General features: G+C 41.2%; 1 protein-coding gene across 3 annotated transcripts in view; it reads right to left on the minus strand.

Moving 5' to 3' along the window:
• sema5a (sema domain, seven thrombospondin repeats (type 1 and type 1-like), transmembrane domain (TM) and short cytoplasmic domain, (semaphorin) 5A) overlaps nucleotides 1-19808 on the minus strand; it is a 167853-nt gene that overhangs the window by 115500 nt on the left and 32545 nt on the right. For all 3 annotated transcript variants that reach the window (XR_191067.4, XM_076888111.1, XM_004546589.5), the window contains exon 2: nucleotides 10300-10511. Coding sequence is in view for 2 of the 3 variants with exons in the window: in XM_076888111.1 (XP_076744226.1) it covers nucleotides 10300-10447 (148 nt within the window). In the remaining variant the exon portion in view is untranslated. The remainder of the gene's footprint in view (nucleotides 1-10299; nucleotides 10512-19808) is intronic.

The raw sequence follows: 19808 nt of genomic DNA on the forward strand, positions 1-19808 counted from the left end.
TTGAAGAAATGAAGATGAGACTGAGTAAAGAACACAAAGGCTCTGCACCGTCCTTGCTTGATATTCAAACGTTCTTCAGCATGGATAAAAGTACTTAGATGTTAGTGTTTCACAAGCTCCTTTTCTTAAAATCTTCCAAAGTGAAACCTGGAATTTGAATGTCTTATGACTCACTGGGAAACCATTTAAATTCAGCACAAGTACATCACAGAACAACTAGTGCTGATTGACACAAGGAAATTCATGCTCTGCAAAAACTACGAGGCAGATGAGAATTGGACTTTTGTTTTTATGGACGATCTGACCGCTTCTCCATGTTACATAGAAATAGAGACAGAAAGATAGAGCGAGCGAGATCCCAGACAGACGCTGACATCTTATCCACAACATGCCTGTTGGCGCCCAACCCATTAACCCTTGACCAATTGAATCAAGCTGCGAGGATGGTCTGTCTACTGTCTGGTTACCTGATAGGTTTAGCTGAGAGTAGTCGGTCAGTCATTATAGTGACAAATCACTTGCTTGATCTGGAGTCATTATTGAAGTATTGCTGTACACAAAAGTCTGGTCACATTTAAAATAACTTAAATGGGACATTTCCTTCAGATATCTAGGAATTACTGCGGGCGTGAATATCTCCGAGCAGGGTGCCAAGGCAAATTTCTTTTAGTGGTTGCTACAGTGATTTAAAATCATTCATCACTACATTTGCGAGCCAGACTAAAAATTTCAAAGGGACGTTTTTAATTTCCCGGGGAGCTTTCCATCAGGGCTGGAACAGAGGGAGAGGACAGCTTGAATATCCCCCCTCGAAACACATTATCTGCTTCTTCAGGCACACCTGTCAGACAGCGTTTCAAATGAAAGCACGCTCTCCCTTGACTGCATCAAAAGCAAGTACTTCGAGTTTCTGTGACAAACGTGGGATTTGTGAGTGGTTCAAAATGAAGACAAACAGAGCAAAGAAACAGGAGCTTCCAAAGAACATCTGCTGCCACCAACTCACGTAGTGGGACCAAACCCTGGCTCTCCTAACAAAACAATATCATCCGTGGAGACAGCGCCGCTGTATGCAAAGACATTTTTCCCCTTGTTCTCTTTCAAGTCCCCGGTGATAAGTACAAGAGAACTGCGAGACAGAAAAACACCCCGCGTCTTACTCCACACAGTATTAATGCATTTTCATTAGCCCTGCTGAAATAAATATCTGGAAGATCGCAACCAACTTCACCCCAAAGATTTCCTTTTGCTTAATGGCTGCTGCTCCGCTTATTCTAGAGGGAGAGAGCAAGTTTTGGATCTGCGAATCCTCTGACTCCAATGGGCTTTTGTTGGGGGTTTTTTTATAGTACGCCATCGAGAGGATCCCTGGCATACAAATGCAGTTGTGACACCCCCCGGGGGGAAGACGGCGCTTGACGAACCCAGCTTCTTCTCATAAATCTCCCTGACTCACCAGGGGAGGCTCTGTAACGGGGTGATGGAGAGTGTGTCTGTGTGTGTGTGTCTGCATGTATGAGACGGAAAGAGGGAGAAGAGGGGATATTTGTTAGGAGTGTGCAAAAGGGGCAAAAGGTTCTAATTGAACACAAAAGCACTCAAAGGATTTATGGCCTTTTGTGAAGAGGCCAAGGAACCATTCATAAACATTCATAGCCAGCGTGGATGGGCCCTCCCAAGGCTGTGCAGCTAAATATATGCGGAGCTTCCCAACATCCCATTCATGGGGGGGGGGTTTGGCACATTGGCCTTTGGCTTTCCCGCTACAAAAGTGTGGCACACTTGGAAAGAGTTTTACAAAACAACATTCCTGGATGCTGGTTTACCATCACCAAAAAAATATTTCCATTTCTCATCTAACTTGATATATATGTGTTTTTTTCTTTTTTGGATAGATTGTAGAAGGTAATTTTAGAGGCAGAATTACATGATCCAACACACAGCCAACAAATTAACCTTATCGTTAACCTAGCAGATGAGGGACCAGTAGGATGACCCCCCCAACTAATAAGACAAATCCAATTTCCTATCTCCTTTACTAAATTTCAGCGCTGATTTGCATGTTGCATGGGTTCACATGAGCTGCTCTTTAAATGCATGTGATAATGTAATCACATCAAGGCTTGTACAGCAGCTGACTGAATCAGGGGATTGGCTGCTCATAAGACGACGGCGTGCAGACACACACGCGGGACGGCTCACACACAAACGGATCAGGGGTGTAAATTCAGAGCGCAGCCAGGGCTCTGGGCCAACATGAAACCAGCGAACACACACATATAAACCCCCTTCCCCCCTTTTCTCAGTCCCAACTTATCCTCTTAACCCCTGTCTCCCACCTCCTCAAAATAGAACCCATCACTCACATACCATTTGTTATTCCCTTCTATGACACACGGCAGTTGACACAAAGACAAAATGACAGGATATATAAATATTTACACTGAGCATCAGAGGCCACGCCACTCTCCAGTCTGCCAGTGCTTAAAGTTGCCGCTCAACAGCACTGCCAGGCTGACAACAATGGCAACATGTGGAACCAATTCTGAAACATGAATGGTTTCTCTGTGAGTGGTGTAAATAGAGTGTGGCGGCGGGCGCTTGCATAAACGAAGAGCCAATTCACTCTAAAATGCCGCCCTGCGGTAATAGCTCTGCGGCGAGAATAGCAACTATTTGTTCAAGTTGTTAAGAGGAAACGACTGGTCCGCGCACTCGAAGAACCGACACCTGTGCGGTTGGAGAAAATCCAAAGCAAAAAAAGGCGAGGGTGCTTAAGAGCTTCATGCACGCCTCAGCGCCCCGAGGTTCCTGCATGTTGTTTTTTGCGTTTTTTTTAGAGCCAAAAAACAAACAAACCCAAGCACGATTTCCAGCTAGAAGTCCTACAACTTGAACCCCCATTGCTGTGTTATGGCCCCAGGGCAGTGAGTGAATCATGGAAAACAAACCACGGTAAAAAGCCACAAATAAGTGTGCACTAAAATATTTAAATCCAATGTGTATTTAGGACAGATGCGCTTTTACCAGGATGACCAGATCTCTTCAGTCCACTCAGAGGAATATAAAATGAAAACAAATATGCATGGTGATGACATCTTAGAGAAGTTGGGGAACGTAAAAATGCACTAATCCCAAAAATATGGATGGCGCCTCATTCGTTCCCCAGGCAGATTGCCACCCATTTAAGTAAAACATGGCTCATGAATACCTGACCTTGGACATTAATACAGACGTTAAGCTCCAAAGACCTCAGTGGGCTTTAAATTTAAAAGACACATCCCCAAAAGGCCAATTAAAGCATCTCTGACACTTCTTGCGGCCTGTTGCATTTATGAATTCTATAAGACCATTTGTTTATTTTCTTGCTTTCACTGCCCTCCTTCTAACGATGTGTTTGCTGTTCGGGGATAATAAAAGCTGAGCTCAGTTTGTGGCTGTAAAACAAGTCGGGCTGTTGCTCTCCACAGAGACATGGCCCTCGGCTTGGCCTGTGAAGACATTGTTTACACCACAGTTTATAACCTTTAAAAGCCTTTCAAGCCTACACCTAGGAACTCTTGTTAAATACAACGCTTTATTAATACAGTATATCTCAGGGGCTATAGTAACACTACAAATCCTTTGTCAGGAGTCTTCTGCAAAAACATGCCTGCCAGAAACAGAGAAATACTTCAAAGCCCCTCTTAAAGTAATCCAATAAATGGCACACATTTACGTTGGACCTCTTCTGGAGCTATATGCGGACCTGTTTTTGTTCAAGTACAGCAAGCGTACCTTTTCGGGGTAAACATTTGGAGCATTGCTGCTGAACTCTATGTTTCTTTCTGAAACCGCCACACAAAGCAGAAAGCAGTAGTTAGACTACAGCACCCTTGCGCCACAGTAGCAGTTCTGTCAGCCAAGTGTTGTGCCAAGTCAGAAAACCACCATCCCCAGTGGGGTCAAACCCATGTGAGGCACACCCTTCCACTGTCAGGCCACAATCACACAGAAAGAAAGAAATGCTGTCACTGGAACCCACTCAGACAAACCTTGACCTTGGCTTCTCGTGATGGGTCATAACCGCTCTTTGAGCTCTACTTTAACTCCTTTTTTGCCAGCTGAGCATGGGATTTTTCTTTCTTTCTGTGAGCTGAGGAGCAACAGATGGAGGTCTAGTAGACCTGCATATAAAACCTGTTCCCAAAAAGCAACGTGAATCGTCCTTACACCTAGATTCTCTCCAATTACTCGGAGTGGGCAACTCCATGTTTGAAAATGCATGTTTTTTTAATCAAGTCTTCGTCAAGACAGCTTGTTCATGCTGATGCGCTTTAGCCCTGTGGCTAACTTCTTTTTTGACTGACAAGTTCCTGCCATACGGTGAAAACTTTGACACCTAATTTTGATTTGATTTTAGCCACAGTCTTTACTTAAGTCTCATTTTGTTTTAGTAATAGTTCAAGAGCCTAAATTCTTTTTGTGTCAGTGTAGTTTTAGTCCTTGTTTCATAAGATTATTGTAGACTGAATCTAAAGTTGATTCATTTTAAATGTTTGTCGTGTTTTTACCAGAGAGAGTTGCTCCACACGATTCACAAAGCGTCTTATTTTCCTTGACGTCAAATGCGAAATGTGTCCATATGTCTACTTTTCTCCTCCTCCCAAGCGTTGACATTTTGTCACGTTTTCATCACAAATGAGGAGCATGGGAGCTTTCTCACTTTCTGTTGCCTCAGATCTCTTCATTAATGAGAATCGCTTCCAGTGTGGATATTCCACAAATGCTAACTTGCCATACATGCAAGCACCAGCTATGAAGGTCACACGATTTGATGTCCCTGTGTTGTTCCTACATCATCCTAACAACAGATAACAATGGATAAACCATGAAACTCTCACTAAAACTCATAAACAAGGACATACACAGACAAATGCTATACATTTGTTTGTGTATGTCCTTAAGGGAAATGTTCATCTGAGTAGAGTGGGACTGTTAGGCTGTTGTGGTCCACAGGGGTGTCTTTAATGTGTCTGTAGTCCTCCCAGCTTGGCTAAAGAGGAGTCATGGCAGCCTGCACACTGTTTACTCGCAACAACCGGGGATTACATTATATTACGTGGAGCACCATGACTCACAAAAGACAATGATAATAGGTTTAACGAGAGGCTTCAGTTCCCTCACACAGTCTCAGCATATGCGTATGCGTGTCTATGTCCATATGCATACGCCTTGTAATATTCTGTAATGACTCATAGCTTCTTTCTTTTTGCTTTTATTGCAAAAAAAAAACCTCACATGGGCTATAATTTCGCAGTCACTAAAAAGCATTGAGCAGCCTGTTTTTAAAAAAAAAAAAAACAGTCCTGAACAACGAGATGTGTTTGAACTGCACAATCAGGGCACAAAAGGAAAGCTATTAAAAAACAAAATGGAAATACCTATAAATGTGAAGGGAAAGATAAATGGACATCTTCATGGGACCACGGGAATTAGCAGCCCTGCAAATGTGCTGATTCTCACACAAGGTGAAAATAAATAGGACTGAAACGCAAGTAATGCAATCAAAGTTGGGCGATAAAACTTCAAGTGAAAACTTGTACTTGAAGCAAATTTTCTTTCCCACACATGACTGCTGTGAAAAAGTCTGCAGAACTTTAGAGCTTTATAACAAAGCTGATATGTAAACAGGAGTACAGCAGGCTTTACAAGCCATTTAAATGGAACTGCATCAATTTTATGAAAACTAGGGCTGCCTGCATGTGTGTGTGCCACTGAGTGTTTACGTACCCCAACACTTCCATAAAGCCTTACCCACTCATACCCCAGGATTAAAACACTGCAGGTGAGACAAAATTTGATTTACACTTTTAATGCTTCACCCTGTGACCACCCACTCCAAGATTCAGAGCTTGGTGATACTGAGAAATGATAAACTTGGTTTGATCCTCATGGTAAATAAAAACATGGTGCTTTCTTCTCCACTAAGAAGATTAAGGATAAGATGGTCATGTTCAGTAGCTTCCCGCTTTTTCCCGAGTTTCCAAGACTTGAATAACAGAAATATAACACGGACACATAGTAGCTGTACACAGAGCTTTTTAAAGTTCTCAGCTGAAGCTTAGCCCCTTAAACAGTCTTAAACGTTCAGGCACATGTTGGTTCCCACAGTCACAACTAACCAACTCTCTTGGAAGCCTGAGAAGAAAAAAAAGCTGTTTTCTGATTCACTAACACCACGTGTGTTTGAAGTGTTGCATTTGTCCGATTTCTGTTGCTTTTACATCGATGCCTGGTTCAGTTAATCTGTATGTATCAGTACCAATGATGCAAACCAGCACTTAGCTCCAAATCCTGTCCAATTCTAATGAATTTAAATGTTATAATTATATGCCATGCACTATACTTTTCCACAGAGATGTTTTCCTAAACATCGATTTTTTGCTACAAAGTCGCTGCGGCAAAACACACTCACAAATGCCACATCTCCATGGCTAAAAAAACATAAACCACCCGAAGCGCCAAAAACTGTCGTTCCCTGAATGACCGCTTGAAAAAGACTCCAGGAGAGAGTCAGTCCCCTTAGATACTCGTGTGGAAATGTCCAGATTTATAGCATAAACAAACATTTCAAAGCCTACCAAGCCAAAGCATTACTTTTAAATAGATTAGCCTTTAAAGCTAATGCATCCCTTCGTGAGAAGGGGTGGAAGAGCTGTTATTTTTTTAATTCACTCATATACTCAAATGTAATAAGGCTTAAAGTTAGGGATTTGGCTGTTTTAATTAACAGGTTGACACCGACACAGGCAGCTGTGGCCAGCAGCTGTCTGCTAGGCCTCACCTCTGATGATTAGTCACTGAACTAAACGTCTCAACCTTGTTGTGAAAGTTTTTTTGTGTGCAATTATCAAAGAGATAATATGACTTTCTGTGTGGTTAATTGTAGTAATAGACTGTCCAAGGCTGCTTTGGTGCACACTATTATAGTATTTAACGTTAAGAAGCACTAATTAGCAGGTTTCTGTGTCTGTGTGGTACTCCCATACAGTCTTTAGCTTTGGTGAGCTTGCTGCCATGAGCTGATATCTTCGCACTTAATATCTTATCTTAGCCTCATAATACAACGGTTAACATACTTTATGTATAGTTAATGTCAACTGTATTGGCATAAAACCTTAAATGCTTTTGTAATTTGGTGAGTCAACCTTTTAGCTTTTAACCATACATCATCTACTTTTATTTAATAACTCCCCAAAGAAGCTCTAAAGACTCTTTGCATTAAGAAGCAACTGTATCACCACAGCTAATCACTCACTAAAGACTTCTGTACTTGCCTTTCTCTTCCTCTGTTCAGTCGGCTCTGTGTTGCTGAACCGTGTCTGAATGCTAACTAAAATGTCGACCCTCTTTATTAATGCTCCTATATTTCAACCAAAGCATTAACCCACTGAAGCTTAATGGGCCAATCTGGTACATTAGAGAACACAAACGCAATGACCACAGCTGACCCACCAGCTGATGTCTGATCCTCCCCACGCAGAAAGCACAAGGTATGAAGGTATTGCATTAGCTGGGCAGTTAGTCATCATCATTGCACTCAATCGGTGCAGAGGGAAGAGCATCGGCTCAGCTAACAATGAAGTGACAAAGATTAGGAAGGGAGACAGTGTGAGGGAGAATTAGGGTTATAGGTGGGTGGTTATTCGGAATATGAGTCTATGCATGCGTGTGGATCACATGCAGTGACCTTGCTCTTCCAGTCAATTTTACCCAGACAGAATGCTATGAGATTATGTGACTGGGGCTCTGTTGTAATGAAAACAGCTCAATGACATTTCTGCTGCCTCGCAGCGGCTAGACAGAACTGCATTGATCGCTATTGATACCTTCAGTCGACTTGGATTCACAGCGTTTCATTACAGTTTAGCTGTTCAATAGAAAAGTATGACAGAGAGTGAGGACAATGAAATCGGATGCAGAACATACTGTATCTAAAAACTGCAGAGCCATGTAGCAAAAGGCCCATAACAAAGGCACCGTCTGCCTTGTGGAACAAAGAGGAAGTTAATAAAGGAGGTGAACTTTTCCTAGACAGCAAGAAATGTTGTAATTACAGATTAGAGCTGGATCGTTCCAAGAGGACATAACCAGAAAAATCCATAAGTGTCCTTTTTCTAACTGCTAGTTTCATTAATTGCTGCTAGTCTTTCTCTTTTCACATGCTACGTTTGCACATTTCAATTGTTGTAAATTTTTAGTATTAGGCAATACTTTTTTTTCTTTTTTTAAACAATGAGTCCTTGATTTCAGTCTGACAAAGACAAAAAAACCAAAAAAACAGGCCCAACCCATAGTAGCTAGTCAGCGATCATTAATTTTGCTTGATGAAATCTGTAAAATTTATGAGCTGGATAATTAAGGTCTCGACGTTTGAATGTTTCTGGTTGTACTTGCTTAAAGTAAAAGTCTTATAGTCTCTTAAACAGAAGCTGCATTGGGCTTTTTCGTTGTTCACCCTCTTATCTGTCAAGATTGTAAGAATTCAAACATAATCTAGTCACTACTGAGGGAATACTCATTTTTCCCTACCAATAAGGGTGCCTTATTCACTTGACCCTGCAATGATTTTAAACAAGGGGAACAAGTTAACCAGATGTGGTTAGTAGTCGTGTGACTAGTTGCCGCATAACTGCAGACTTCAACAGAAGTCTATGAGAAAATATCTTTCTGACTTGAGCTCTGTGAACTCTTACTGTCTTCTGAGTTTATGGTCCCAGTCACTCATTTTGGGTCATATTGAATAGAAGATTTGGTGAATTTTGTAAATCTTGCCCATACTTTTGTTCATTTCTGTTTCTTATTGGCTAACAACTTGTGACTGATACGTTTGATCAACCACATGCCTCTCGTTATATTAACTAATACGCCAAGGTGGCAACAGTGAAAATGCTCAACTAGACAGGATGAAACAGGATTTCAGAAACCAACATGTGACATCAATGTAGTTACCTATGGTAATAATTTTTTATGTAAATGGTAAAATCAACACTGAATCTTCATCTAAAACAGACAATCTGACATTTGATCTAAATCCTGCTTACCAGAGACTGAAATTACCAGAGCTTCTTCATTGATAATCAGAGAACATTTCTCCCCTGGAAGTGGAGCTGGGAGGATTGTCTCAGCATTTCATTTCTTAGTTCTGTAAGCTCTTTAGTGAGAGGAAATCCCAGAGCCTCCTAAGAACCATAGTGGTCAAGGTTTCAGAAAATAAAAAAATTGATGTAATGTTAAAAATAGAGAAAAACCTCCAGATGCTGCAGACGATGTTCTTGAGATAATTTTTTGTTATGATAGATCATCCTCAGTCTCAAAACCTGTTCAAGCTTTTCATCATTGTGTGTAAAGTTATTTAACATGACTGTTTGATGACTGTGATTCAAATTACTTTATAGAGTAAATGCTTAAGCTGTACACTTCAGATAATAATAATAATAATAATAATAATAATAATAATAATAATAATAATAATAGTGTTGTACTGTGTGCAGAAAGTTGGTGAGCTGGAAACATTAGAGAAGAGACTTATTTCCATACTTGGATTTTTGCTCTTTTAAATACAAAAAAAGAAAGAAAGAAAACCCACACCACAGGCAGTATCACTCTGCATTTAAATAACATTAAAACTGGTGGAAAAATCCACAGTTTGACAGGCCTGAAGTGCCTAATTACAGCTGCTAAGATATAATTGGATGTTCACTGTTTGGCAGAGGTTTGGTGAACAGTTAATTCACATTAAATGTAGTAAATGTGAGTTAGGCTTTAGAAGTACGCTTACCTCATGTCTGTAATGCAATCAAAGGTTTAGGCTCATTGCTCTCCAGGGCTGCGGATCTGAACATTTTTCAAAGTGCTGAGTGCATTTAAAATGACTTTTACACAGATTAAAACTTGCCAGGCAGCAAATGCGACGACGGTGTTTTCTAGAGTGATAATTACAACAGCATTTCATAAGAGTGTGAGAAAAACTGCTCTAACAAGACAAACTCTTTACATGCTTTGTGTACTTTCTTTAACTTTGTTCATCGCAATCAACGTGACGTGTGTGCAAGGTTGTTTATGTCTCTTAGCAACAGAACTGAAATAATGAAACCATTCAGAAACATGTATGGTTTACAAGTTTAACCTTGCTAAGAGTGGAAAAGGAAATGAGTATAACTGATGAGAAAACTTCAGATATTTATGAATGGAGGGGGAAAAATGGAAAGAGTCGCTCTGATGACGTCAAGAGAGCGCATTTCTTAAACCACCTACCTGAGTGTGGGACGAGTGGGTGCTCCGTCCTGTAACAGGGTGATTCAGGCAGCAGCACTGGCCCTCTCCTGCCGGCCACACCTCCAGGCCGTAGGACCAGCATGCACTGCAGAAGCAGCAGTGCATGCTGGATAACAGGGCGTCCCATGGGGGCCTGGGCTTGGCTCACTTCTCCTCAGGCCTCAAGGGCCAAGCGCATTGGGGAGACACACCTGGAGAGACAGAAGGAGAAAGAGACAGATGTAGGTTTTAACAAAGGTTTATTTCACATTTGATTTAATCCGCGTGCTGAAAATCTTATACGGCCCCTCTGTATCGCTACACTCAGCGCGCAGCATTCCCCTCAGGAGATGAAAAGCTGCAAATATAAATCCTTACCAAAAGGGAGCAGGGGAGTGAGGTGTGAAGAATAGAGAGTGTGACAGATTTTCAGGGAAAAGTGTGCAGAGTTTGTGCTGGGAAACAGCAGGGTGCTCGTCTGCACTGTGAGACCTCACTTCTCACACCTCTGACACCACCGCGGTCAGTCAGACGTGGTATGCATTATCACCCAAAGGGCAGTGTTTGTCTGCCCTCTAATATCTGACATTAAATGCCCTTTTGTGCAGGTCCTTGCGCCCACTGCAGAGAAGCTTTGCTGTCTCTAACGACGAAGGAAGAATAGGGTATTCATGTGTTTTTCATCATTCTTTTGTGCCTTTGTGACTGATATACACACTGAGCAGCACAGCACTCCTGTGGCTCAATTACATCCTATAGCGGCTGCACATCTGACACATTTTTATTCACAGCCAAACCCTCCAATGCGCAGACGTAATTATTACATAATGCACACAGCAGACTCGCGCGTCCTGTAGTCATTCGCTGTGAGACAAACAAAGCAGTTTGCACAACTCAATTGTTCCTGATTTCTTTCTTTGTGGGGGTGAATTAATGAGCAGTCTAGACCACTGACATCATTACTTTTTAATCACTTATGTGATGCTAATACCAAGAAAGATGCATGCTGTGCACAGCGGAGGAGCAAGTCTTTCTGACTGTATACGACATTAAGAGCAGCGTGTGCGGTGGAGTGAGCAAAGATACTCGTGGTCTTAGCTGTAAAGTGCAAGTGATGGAAGGCATTGCTTTAGGTTTTCATAATAGAGCAGCTGAACCTGTGGAAAACTCTTATTATTTTTATTGCATGTGAAATAGGCTTTTCATCTGTTGTCCAGCCAGTGGAAGAAATTGTATTTTCTGGAGCATGCACAGTTCATTTATTACGAACGGTAGGTTGCAAATAAGGAAAAGTAAAAGTTCATCTTTGTGTTGCTTGTGGGAAAACAGTCAAATATAGAAAAAGAAAAGCTAGCTGTTCGCAAGCTAAGAAAAAAAGAATTGGTGTGAACATTTGCGCTCCACAGAGCTCCACTTCTCTCTGAAGTATGAATCCCCCTTAGTGCTGGAAAGCTTGGAGTGGCTGTGGGGTAGAATATAAGACACCTACTCCTGCTTTCAAGTGAAAACCATAATGCCGATAGTGTGGCGGTATTATTTCATTTTCTCCTTGAATGAAAAGTTTACTCTGGCCTTAGTGTGCATGAATAAGCTCCACGGTCGAGGGGGCGATATGGAATTCGCTCTGAGTCCGGTGTGTAAAGGTGCAGGCGGTGCAGATATATGTGTTGCTCTCACCCGCAGAGTAATGTAAAACACCTGTCATCTACAGAAGGGAAAGCAAGTGACAGCCAGCGCCAGTTGCCTCTCTCTGTTCCATTTCCCTTTCGTCTTGACGGTTCATGCGTCAGCTTCTGTACTCTTTCTAAATTTTGCTTTAGTCAACCTGTCGCTTTACATGGCACCTTTCTTTGTCTGCTAGTTTCTTTGACACTCTTTAGCAATGTTTTGCCCACTAAAAAGCTATTTTACCTGTTGCTAGTCTGCTGGCTTGGACATTATTCTTGTCATTTCTCATGCAGCCTTACAACCTTTTCTGCCTGCATTCACTTAGGGAAAATATTTCATAATCTTCTGAGCGCAGAGGTGAACCCGATTTAGGAAATGAGATTATGGATGTTTTTACAGTCTTGTGTGTGTATGTGGTCAGAGATTTAAAAGGGCTCGGTTATTCACATGGATTTCTGTGAGCGTATTTGCTGGTCCCCCAACACAAACACGCACACACACATTCACACCCATACAGAGGGTTAGCTGACAGGAGCTTAAGCCAGGGCCAGCAGGTTGAGCGCCCTTTGTTGGCCTCGCTCCCTCAGTAACAATCCTGCATGTAACCTCCCGTCATCTCAAACATCCCTGCATGCACGCACACGGAAAACAAAACACTGCCATCTCATTTGAGCACAGTTTGTTGCGCTATTTAAAAATACATGCTATTGTGTAACCAGTCCCTTTTATCTGTTTCTTCATCATTTCGTGTGCTCTCTGTGTTCCACTGAGTTACAGGATGTTAAAATTTTTAATATGCCTTCATTTCAAGGTAAATGTAGTGTTCAGGATGCGCTAAAGTTTATGGTCGTATGCACTCATTTGGTGTAATTCATCTGCTGGTCACCACAATAGTGGGAATGTTTATTAAGTTGATTAATACATGTAGATCTGCTCATCAAGACATTTCTCTAGATTTTATAAGAAATAGGTGCAGAAACTTCATACATGGAAACACAGCATGTGAAGTGAAAATTGAGTCAGTAGAATTCTGACCTTGAAAGTCAATATTTGGTATGACCGCCTTTATTCTTCAACATAGCCCGAACTCTTTTAGGCAAACTTTTTTTGTAATATCTATTAACAGTCTTCAGGTATAATTGTCCAGGTTGCTTCAAGGATATCCAAAGCTTTCTTTGTTCTTGTTAATGTCAATATTCTTCAATAATGTTGATGTCTGGGATCTGGGGAGGCCGATCTATGATGGATAGTGCTCTACTGCATGTTTTTTTCTATTCAGGTATGCTTTTACTGCATTGGCAGTGTGTTTGGCATCACTGTCATCCTGACAAATGAGGCATATCAGATGCTTTCCAGATGATATTAGATAGTGGATCAAAGTCTGACCGTACATTTCTGGGTTCATAATTGCATCCATTGAAAAGATCTCCAACACCACTGGCCGAAATGCAGCTCCAAACCATGAGAGAGTCTCTGTTTTATACATAGCTGTAGACACTCACTGTTTTCTTTTTTGAGCTCTGCCACATATTGATGACATTGTGAACCCAAAAATTCAAATTTGGATTTTTCACTCATGTTGCTCAAGTCCACTTTAAAAGACTCCTTGTAAGCGTAATAAAGAGAAACAAGGGGTAGCTCAAGACTTTTGCACAGTACTGCCTATTCTGCCTATTCACATGAAAGCCAACTCCAATGAAAACCTCTCATTACATGGCAAAACAATTAAGATCTAGAGGCTAAAAACATTTGAGCCATAAATTTTAAAAATGCATATGTCACTTCAAAGACCCACAGAAACCTGATTTATGACCACATGAGCTGTTGCATTATTTAAAGAGAAACCATTTAAGCTGTTGTTTCACTTGAAGTGATTTCTGACTGGATCCTATTTTCTCTGTAACTCACCACAAGCCACTGACTTGTCCTATGGGAGAAAACTGGAAGAGAGCTCTGCTGTTCGGTGGTTTAACTCTAAATCATCTCCAGGGCATTAATACACGCCTCCACCACCACCCACTACTATTCTCAATGCTAGACAAGAACACATGTACACGGCCAGTGCATTTTACAGCACCCGGGGACCTGGTGATGGATAACACCCGGTGTATTCAGGGCACAGAGCAGAGGGAGTAGAAGTCACATAAAAACTTAACATGGTATAAATGATGTCATATGAAATGTATGTAGAGAGCCGTATGCAACCCGGGGAAGTGTTGAGCTTTGTGAGCTAAATGTTTTGACAGCATTTCTTCTTCACTCACTTCTTTGCAGTCTCTGAGTGTTTGTACACCACTTTGACTCTAATCATTGCAAATGACTAAACTCTGGCTCTCATCCACAATGTGTCTTTTGCCTCGTCTCCCTCTCATCACCCACAGCTGGTTGTGGCAAATGCTTTCTTCCTGTTAATAGGGAGTTTTTCCTTCCCACTGTCACCAAGTGCTTGCTCATAGGGGGTTGTCTAGTTGTTGTGATTTAGTGCTATATAAATAAAACTGACCTGAACTGAATTGAATTCATTAGTGCTATTGTCTTGTTGATTCATGAGCCTATATTCAGCATGAATGGATGACAGCAGACCCCAATTAAGGTCAGAGGGTAAAGTGGGCTGGAACAATCTAGAAAGGTGTTAAAGCACCTTAATTATAATTGGATAAATCTGACTGGCAGTTTAATAATGTCATGCAAGATAATAATGTGTGTGTGTGTGTGTGTGTGTGTGTGTGTGTGTGTGTGTGTGTGTGTGTGTGTATACAGCAGGCTTTTGTTGCTTCCAGTAGAGAGACACTATTGTCACTGGCCACACATCCTTTTCCCCCTTATCATGTCTCTCAGTAGAGTAGGTTCATGAATGTTCGTGTCAATAAACTTGCAATCATGGTGCTTATCTTCAAGACAAGCTAGCTACAGAAGGAGACCAAGTGTAAGTGCAGCTGCTTTTTAGTTAATGTCAAATGCAACATTTAAAAGGCTCAAAAATATCAGCAATAACTCAAACAGAACAATTTTTCTCTGTCTTTCTCCCCACCCCTGCAGTAGCTCTATATTCTGATTAGTATAGGTATAAGTATATAACTATAATTAACATTGAAGCGCTGTCATGGACTGCTCAGTAAATGACATTTGATAAATGGAAGGAATTTAAAGCTTGCATAAGTAATTTTCTGTATAATTATTGTAATTAGACAGTACATATGTACATAATGTCCTATTGAAGTCAGGTTAATTCATATTCAAAAAAGTAAATTGAATGATAAATGATAATTACTTTGTTTTATTCAAGGGCTGTGTAAGAATACCACCTTCAACTTCTACTTAACAACTTCTACAGCTTTTACTTTAAAAAGTGAAAGATGTAGAAGTTGTTAAGATTACAGGATCGAATATAAAACATGGATTAGTCATTGGTACATGAGTTAGTGAAGTGGGTGGGTTACCAGCTATTGTGAAGCCAGAAGCTGGGCATATTCGCCATCCCCACCTTAACTTATCAAAACCAGGTTTTATGCGCATGAGAAAGATCTGACTGTGAAATAGAGGGAAACAGCACGCTACCCAACTCACAACTGGTCAATCACACATTTATATATGATCCTTTTTGACAATAATAAGCACCATAACTGTCATACTTTTCACAGTTCCACTGCTGCTTGGAGAGCAGTTCCATGCAAACTGTGGATGACTTTGGCAAGCTACTAATGACCAAAGCAATTGCAGGGGCGTTTTTACCAACCAGTCAGGGAATACACAATGTTCCTTAGTGAATAGTGGTCATGAAGGGGTTGCTGACCAGTCTCTAGGTCTGAGTCACAGCACCTTTAGCAATTGATTTCTTAGTGGCGGCTATCAACCTCCAGCTACCACTTTAATGAACACTTTACCCCTTGAAAGCCTATTTGGTGTAAACCTTGATGCTCTTTTCTGAACAGAGGAGCTTCAGTCATATTTCAGGCCTCCTTGTAGAATAAAATGGCTGGCTTTGTATCAGAAGTAAGTGAGAGTGACCTATGCCTATGCAGGAAACTATCCGGTCGTTCAGTCTGACGTCACTAGCCGTGTCTGGGCCTAAACTCCGCTGCAGGTCCATATATCAAACGATCACTATGGCATTACTGAGAGTTGAAAAACTCTAAAGTCTTTCATCTTTAATAAAATGATCAGCGTTCTGCTCTATCAGGTGTAACAATTGAGTTTAACATCCAGGCATCCATGAAAACTGAATTTATGACATTTAATGGAGTTAGATGTTAGCAGGAAGTTAGCTCGCTAGCTTCTATCTAAATACAATATAGCATGTCCTGACTGCGGGGTTTTGGAAACAAATTAAAACGTACAGCTCTGTTATCACTTCCAACATAAATGAAGACAGAAAACTGAACAGCAGTGACGTTTGTAGGGTTACTGAAGTTTGGCTAGCTGGTATATAATGATGTGCTACGTGAGCGCTAGTGACACAGCTATGTTAGCATAATATAAACATGGCATGGCAGGATGCTGTAAAAGGACCAAACTTCAGCCAGGAGAACAACTGAGATAATCCATCCACAATACGAGGTTAGTCATTCATATACTGCTGCATGGGCTGGGCTGTAGTTACATCCTAAGGTTTTAAAAACTGAGCTTAAATAAATGATTAGCGGTAATAAAAGCCGAGGGAGGTCAACAGTGATCACTGACTGTTTTAGGAGCTTTTTGAGATTAAATAGAAGAAAATACAAAACATTAAACAGGTTAACAACACAAAAGCCATATTAAACGCAGACTACTTTAGGCCTGGAAGTAGGATTCGTCACGTCATCACTTAACGACCGGATTCTAATGGTCACCAAACCACATCTTTGTTAACATATACTTTGATGTCAGAACTTAGTGGAATAATTAGGGGGGTCATGTTCATATTTCTAAATTAAATATAAAGCTGAAGGCAGTAGGTGGTTAGCTCAGTTTAGCAGAAGACTTGAAGCAGTGGAAAACAGGTACCAGCGCCCCTGAGCTCACTAATTAATATCATGTCACATCTTGTTTAGATTAAACTGCAAATGTAATCCACTGAAATCTTATGTAGGGTGTTAAACTGTGATGGTCTTGGACTGAAACCTCTATGCCTTTACTAAGCCAACTGTTTGAGACACCACACTATGAATAATTTCGCTAAAATCACTTGAAGCGAAATGTAAACGCAGAAAATAATGCATTCAGTCGCATTTGCACCGTCTGCACTCACGCACATTTGCATATGCATTTTAGGAGCTGAGGTGTTAACTAACTAATCAATTGAGGTCTTCCTGCAGTAACAAGTGCAGAGAGGATCATATTAACAACACTATTGATTTTGTCTGAAGGGGACTTCATGATGGTTAAACTGCACTATACATAATGAATAGACTCCTGAATAAACGGTGGCATTGTATTCATCATACTGACACATTCATGGGGGCACACACACACACACACATACAAACACACACATGTAAGCACGTTTGTCAAATGTGAGCAGTGCAGTGATGATCCATCTGTCCAAACACAGTCAGGGGAGTGTGAGATCGGGGTCACACCACGGTGCTGATAGATGCTTCTCTCACTCCCACTGGTCTCCCTCTCTCACTCTCACTATGGCCCCACAGCACACCACCAGTAAAATCAACCCAGACTGTGCTTTAGAGCAGAGCACACAAAGACACTAGCTGCTTTATAAAGCTCTACGCTTGTAAAGCTGCAGACTTATATGTGTGTATTTGGAATGTGACTGGCTGGGTGTTTGCCTGTTTATCACTCTGTCTATCAGGTGGGTTACTGCCAGTGTTGGTTTGTTGTTCTGTGTCTCTGTCTGCCAATTGGTTTCTGCGATTTTGTGTTTAGACCAAAGCGCGCACAGAAATGGAGATGCGTCGCTCTGAAAGGGACAGCCGACTGTCTTATTTTCTAAAATGTCAGACTGACAGATTAGATTATGATGGAACAAAATTATTTGTAGAGAAAGTGACCTGATGAAATAATAAACGGCTAAACAAATGACTCAAGCGTTCAAGCATTGACCAACTAGCTGAGTAGCCAAAACGATTAGCTGTTTTACTGAGTAACCAACAAACAACCAAGCGCCTGCCAGGTTGACAGGATGACTGACAAATGACGTGGCCCAGTAACAAATAAGGTGACTGACTGACAGAGAGACTGATGAGGTGCCTGACTGAGTGAATGACTGCTGTGTGAAACACAACATGACTGACAGAAAGACTGGCCTGTGTTCTGACTTTTGTTATTTTCTGGCTCTAATGGGATTTTCCTTACTGCCACTGGTCTGATTTTTTCCCCTGTCTTATATTGTTATCCCTCCGCGTGCCCCTCTGTCTCCACCTTTCGCTGACCTCTTCCCTCAGTGTTTATGCTCTTAGTCCACCTCGGTCCGCTGGGTGTCTCACAGGCTCAGCGGATGACAGAGAGAATGACGGAGTGATGATTTTGCCATCAAAGGCTCATCGCAGCACAGCAGGGCCCTTTCCGCTCGGTGACCCTCCACATCAGAGGGCAGATTAATTCCTTGCAAAGAATTTTGTTTGTGTCTCTCCAAGAGTGGGATTGAAAAGCACGCTTGGATCAGATGGCTTGTTTCAAAACCTTATCTTTGCTGCACAGTGTGGCTTTTGAAGCACAAATCAAATGTGCAAATGTACAGTTTGGTTCCTCTCTCTCTCTCTCTCTTTCTCTCTCTCTCTCTCTCTCTCTCTCACACACACACACACACACACACACACACACACACACACACACTGCTGAGTAAACATCTCTCCCAGTTTTCTCCAACTCCAAAAGCATTTCACACTCCAGCTTCTTACTCTGTATCGAAATTTCTCCACAGTTGGATCAAATAAGTCAGTGTGTGTGTAAACAGTTACACACTCAGGCCTCTGCATGTGTGCTCTATATCCTATACATTATATATTTTACTTTGCCACTCTCACTGATGTCTCGATTAAACAGCATAGCTTTTACCACAGATTCCTGCACTCGTATTTATAATTTTATGAACTGGTGTAAAAGCTACGTGACTACAAAGGCTGCCAGACATTTGAGTTTTGGACAAAAACAAATTATATTTCTCCTTAAGGGGTGTACTTTGAAGATTAGTTAGTTAGCAAGGGATTAGACAGCTTAAAGGCAAAGTTTTTAGAGTCACAATGGTGGCTCTCTTTTATCCTGGTTAGACCACTATAGAAACCTGCTAAGCACATGGCTCGGTCTGGAGCACGTTATGTTCTGATTTTCAGCCTAAAATCACTGTGAGTGTGATACTGATTGTCAGCGAAGGGAACTGGCTCTGTATGGGTCAGTCTTATGGTAGAAGTACCATCACACAAAGCTATGAAGTAAAGTTAAAGCTGTGCAAACTGGATGTTTTCACTTCCAAAGAATTTAAAATGAATGGATTCAGTAGGTGATGGAGAAAACACATAAATGTACTTTTTGTGCTATTCATTACATTCTTATGTAGCCAAAGTATAATAGATTTCTATGTACACTTCATCATGGAAATGTCAGACCTGAATGTGATTCACGTTTAACTCTTCACCCCACTTAGATGACTCCTTAATGCCGAGTTTTGACACCTCAGTAGATATAAATAAAGATGTGGTTTTACAACCATTAGAATAGACTCCATTAGAGACTAACAAAGTAGATTAGATTAGAGACTACCGTGTTATTTTTGTTCTATAAGCAGGCCTGAAATACAACAGAAACCGGTCAGTTCAGAAAAGCACTTGAAGTCATACTTCTACTAGACTTTCAGGTGGTAAAGAGTTAAAAGTATGAAGATTAAACTTTGCGATTTCTTATGTGTG

The sequence above is a fragment of the Maylandia zebra genome, linkage group LG9 (assembly GCF_041146795.1).
Source record: "Maylandia zebra isolate NMK-2024a linkage group LG9, Mzebra_GT3a, whole genome shotgun sequence".
Taxonomy (NCBI): Eukaryota; Metazoa; Chordata; class Actinopteri; order Cichliformes; family Cichlidae; genus Maylandia; species Maylandia zebra.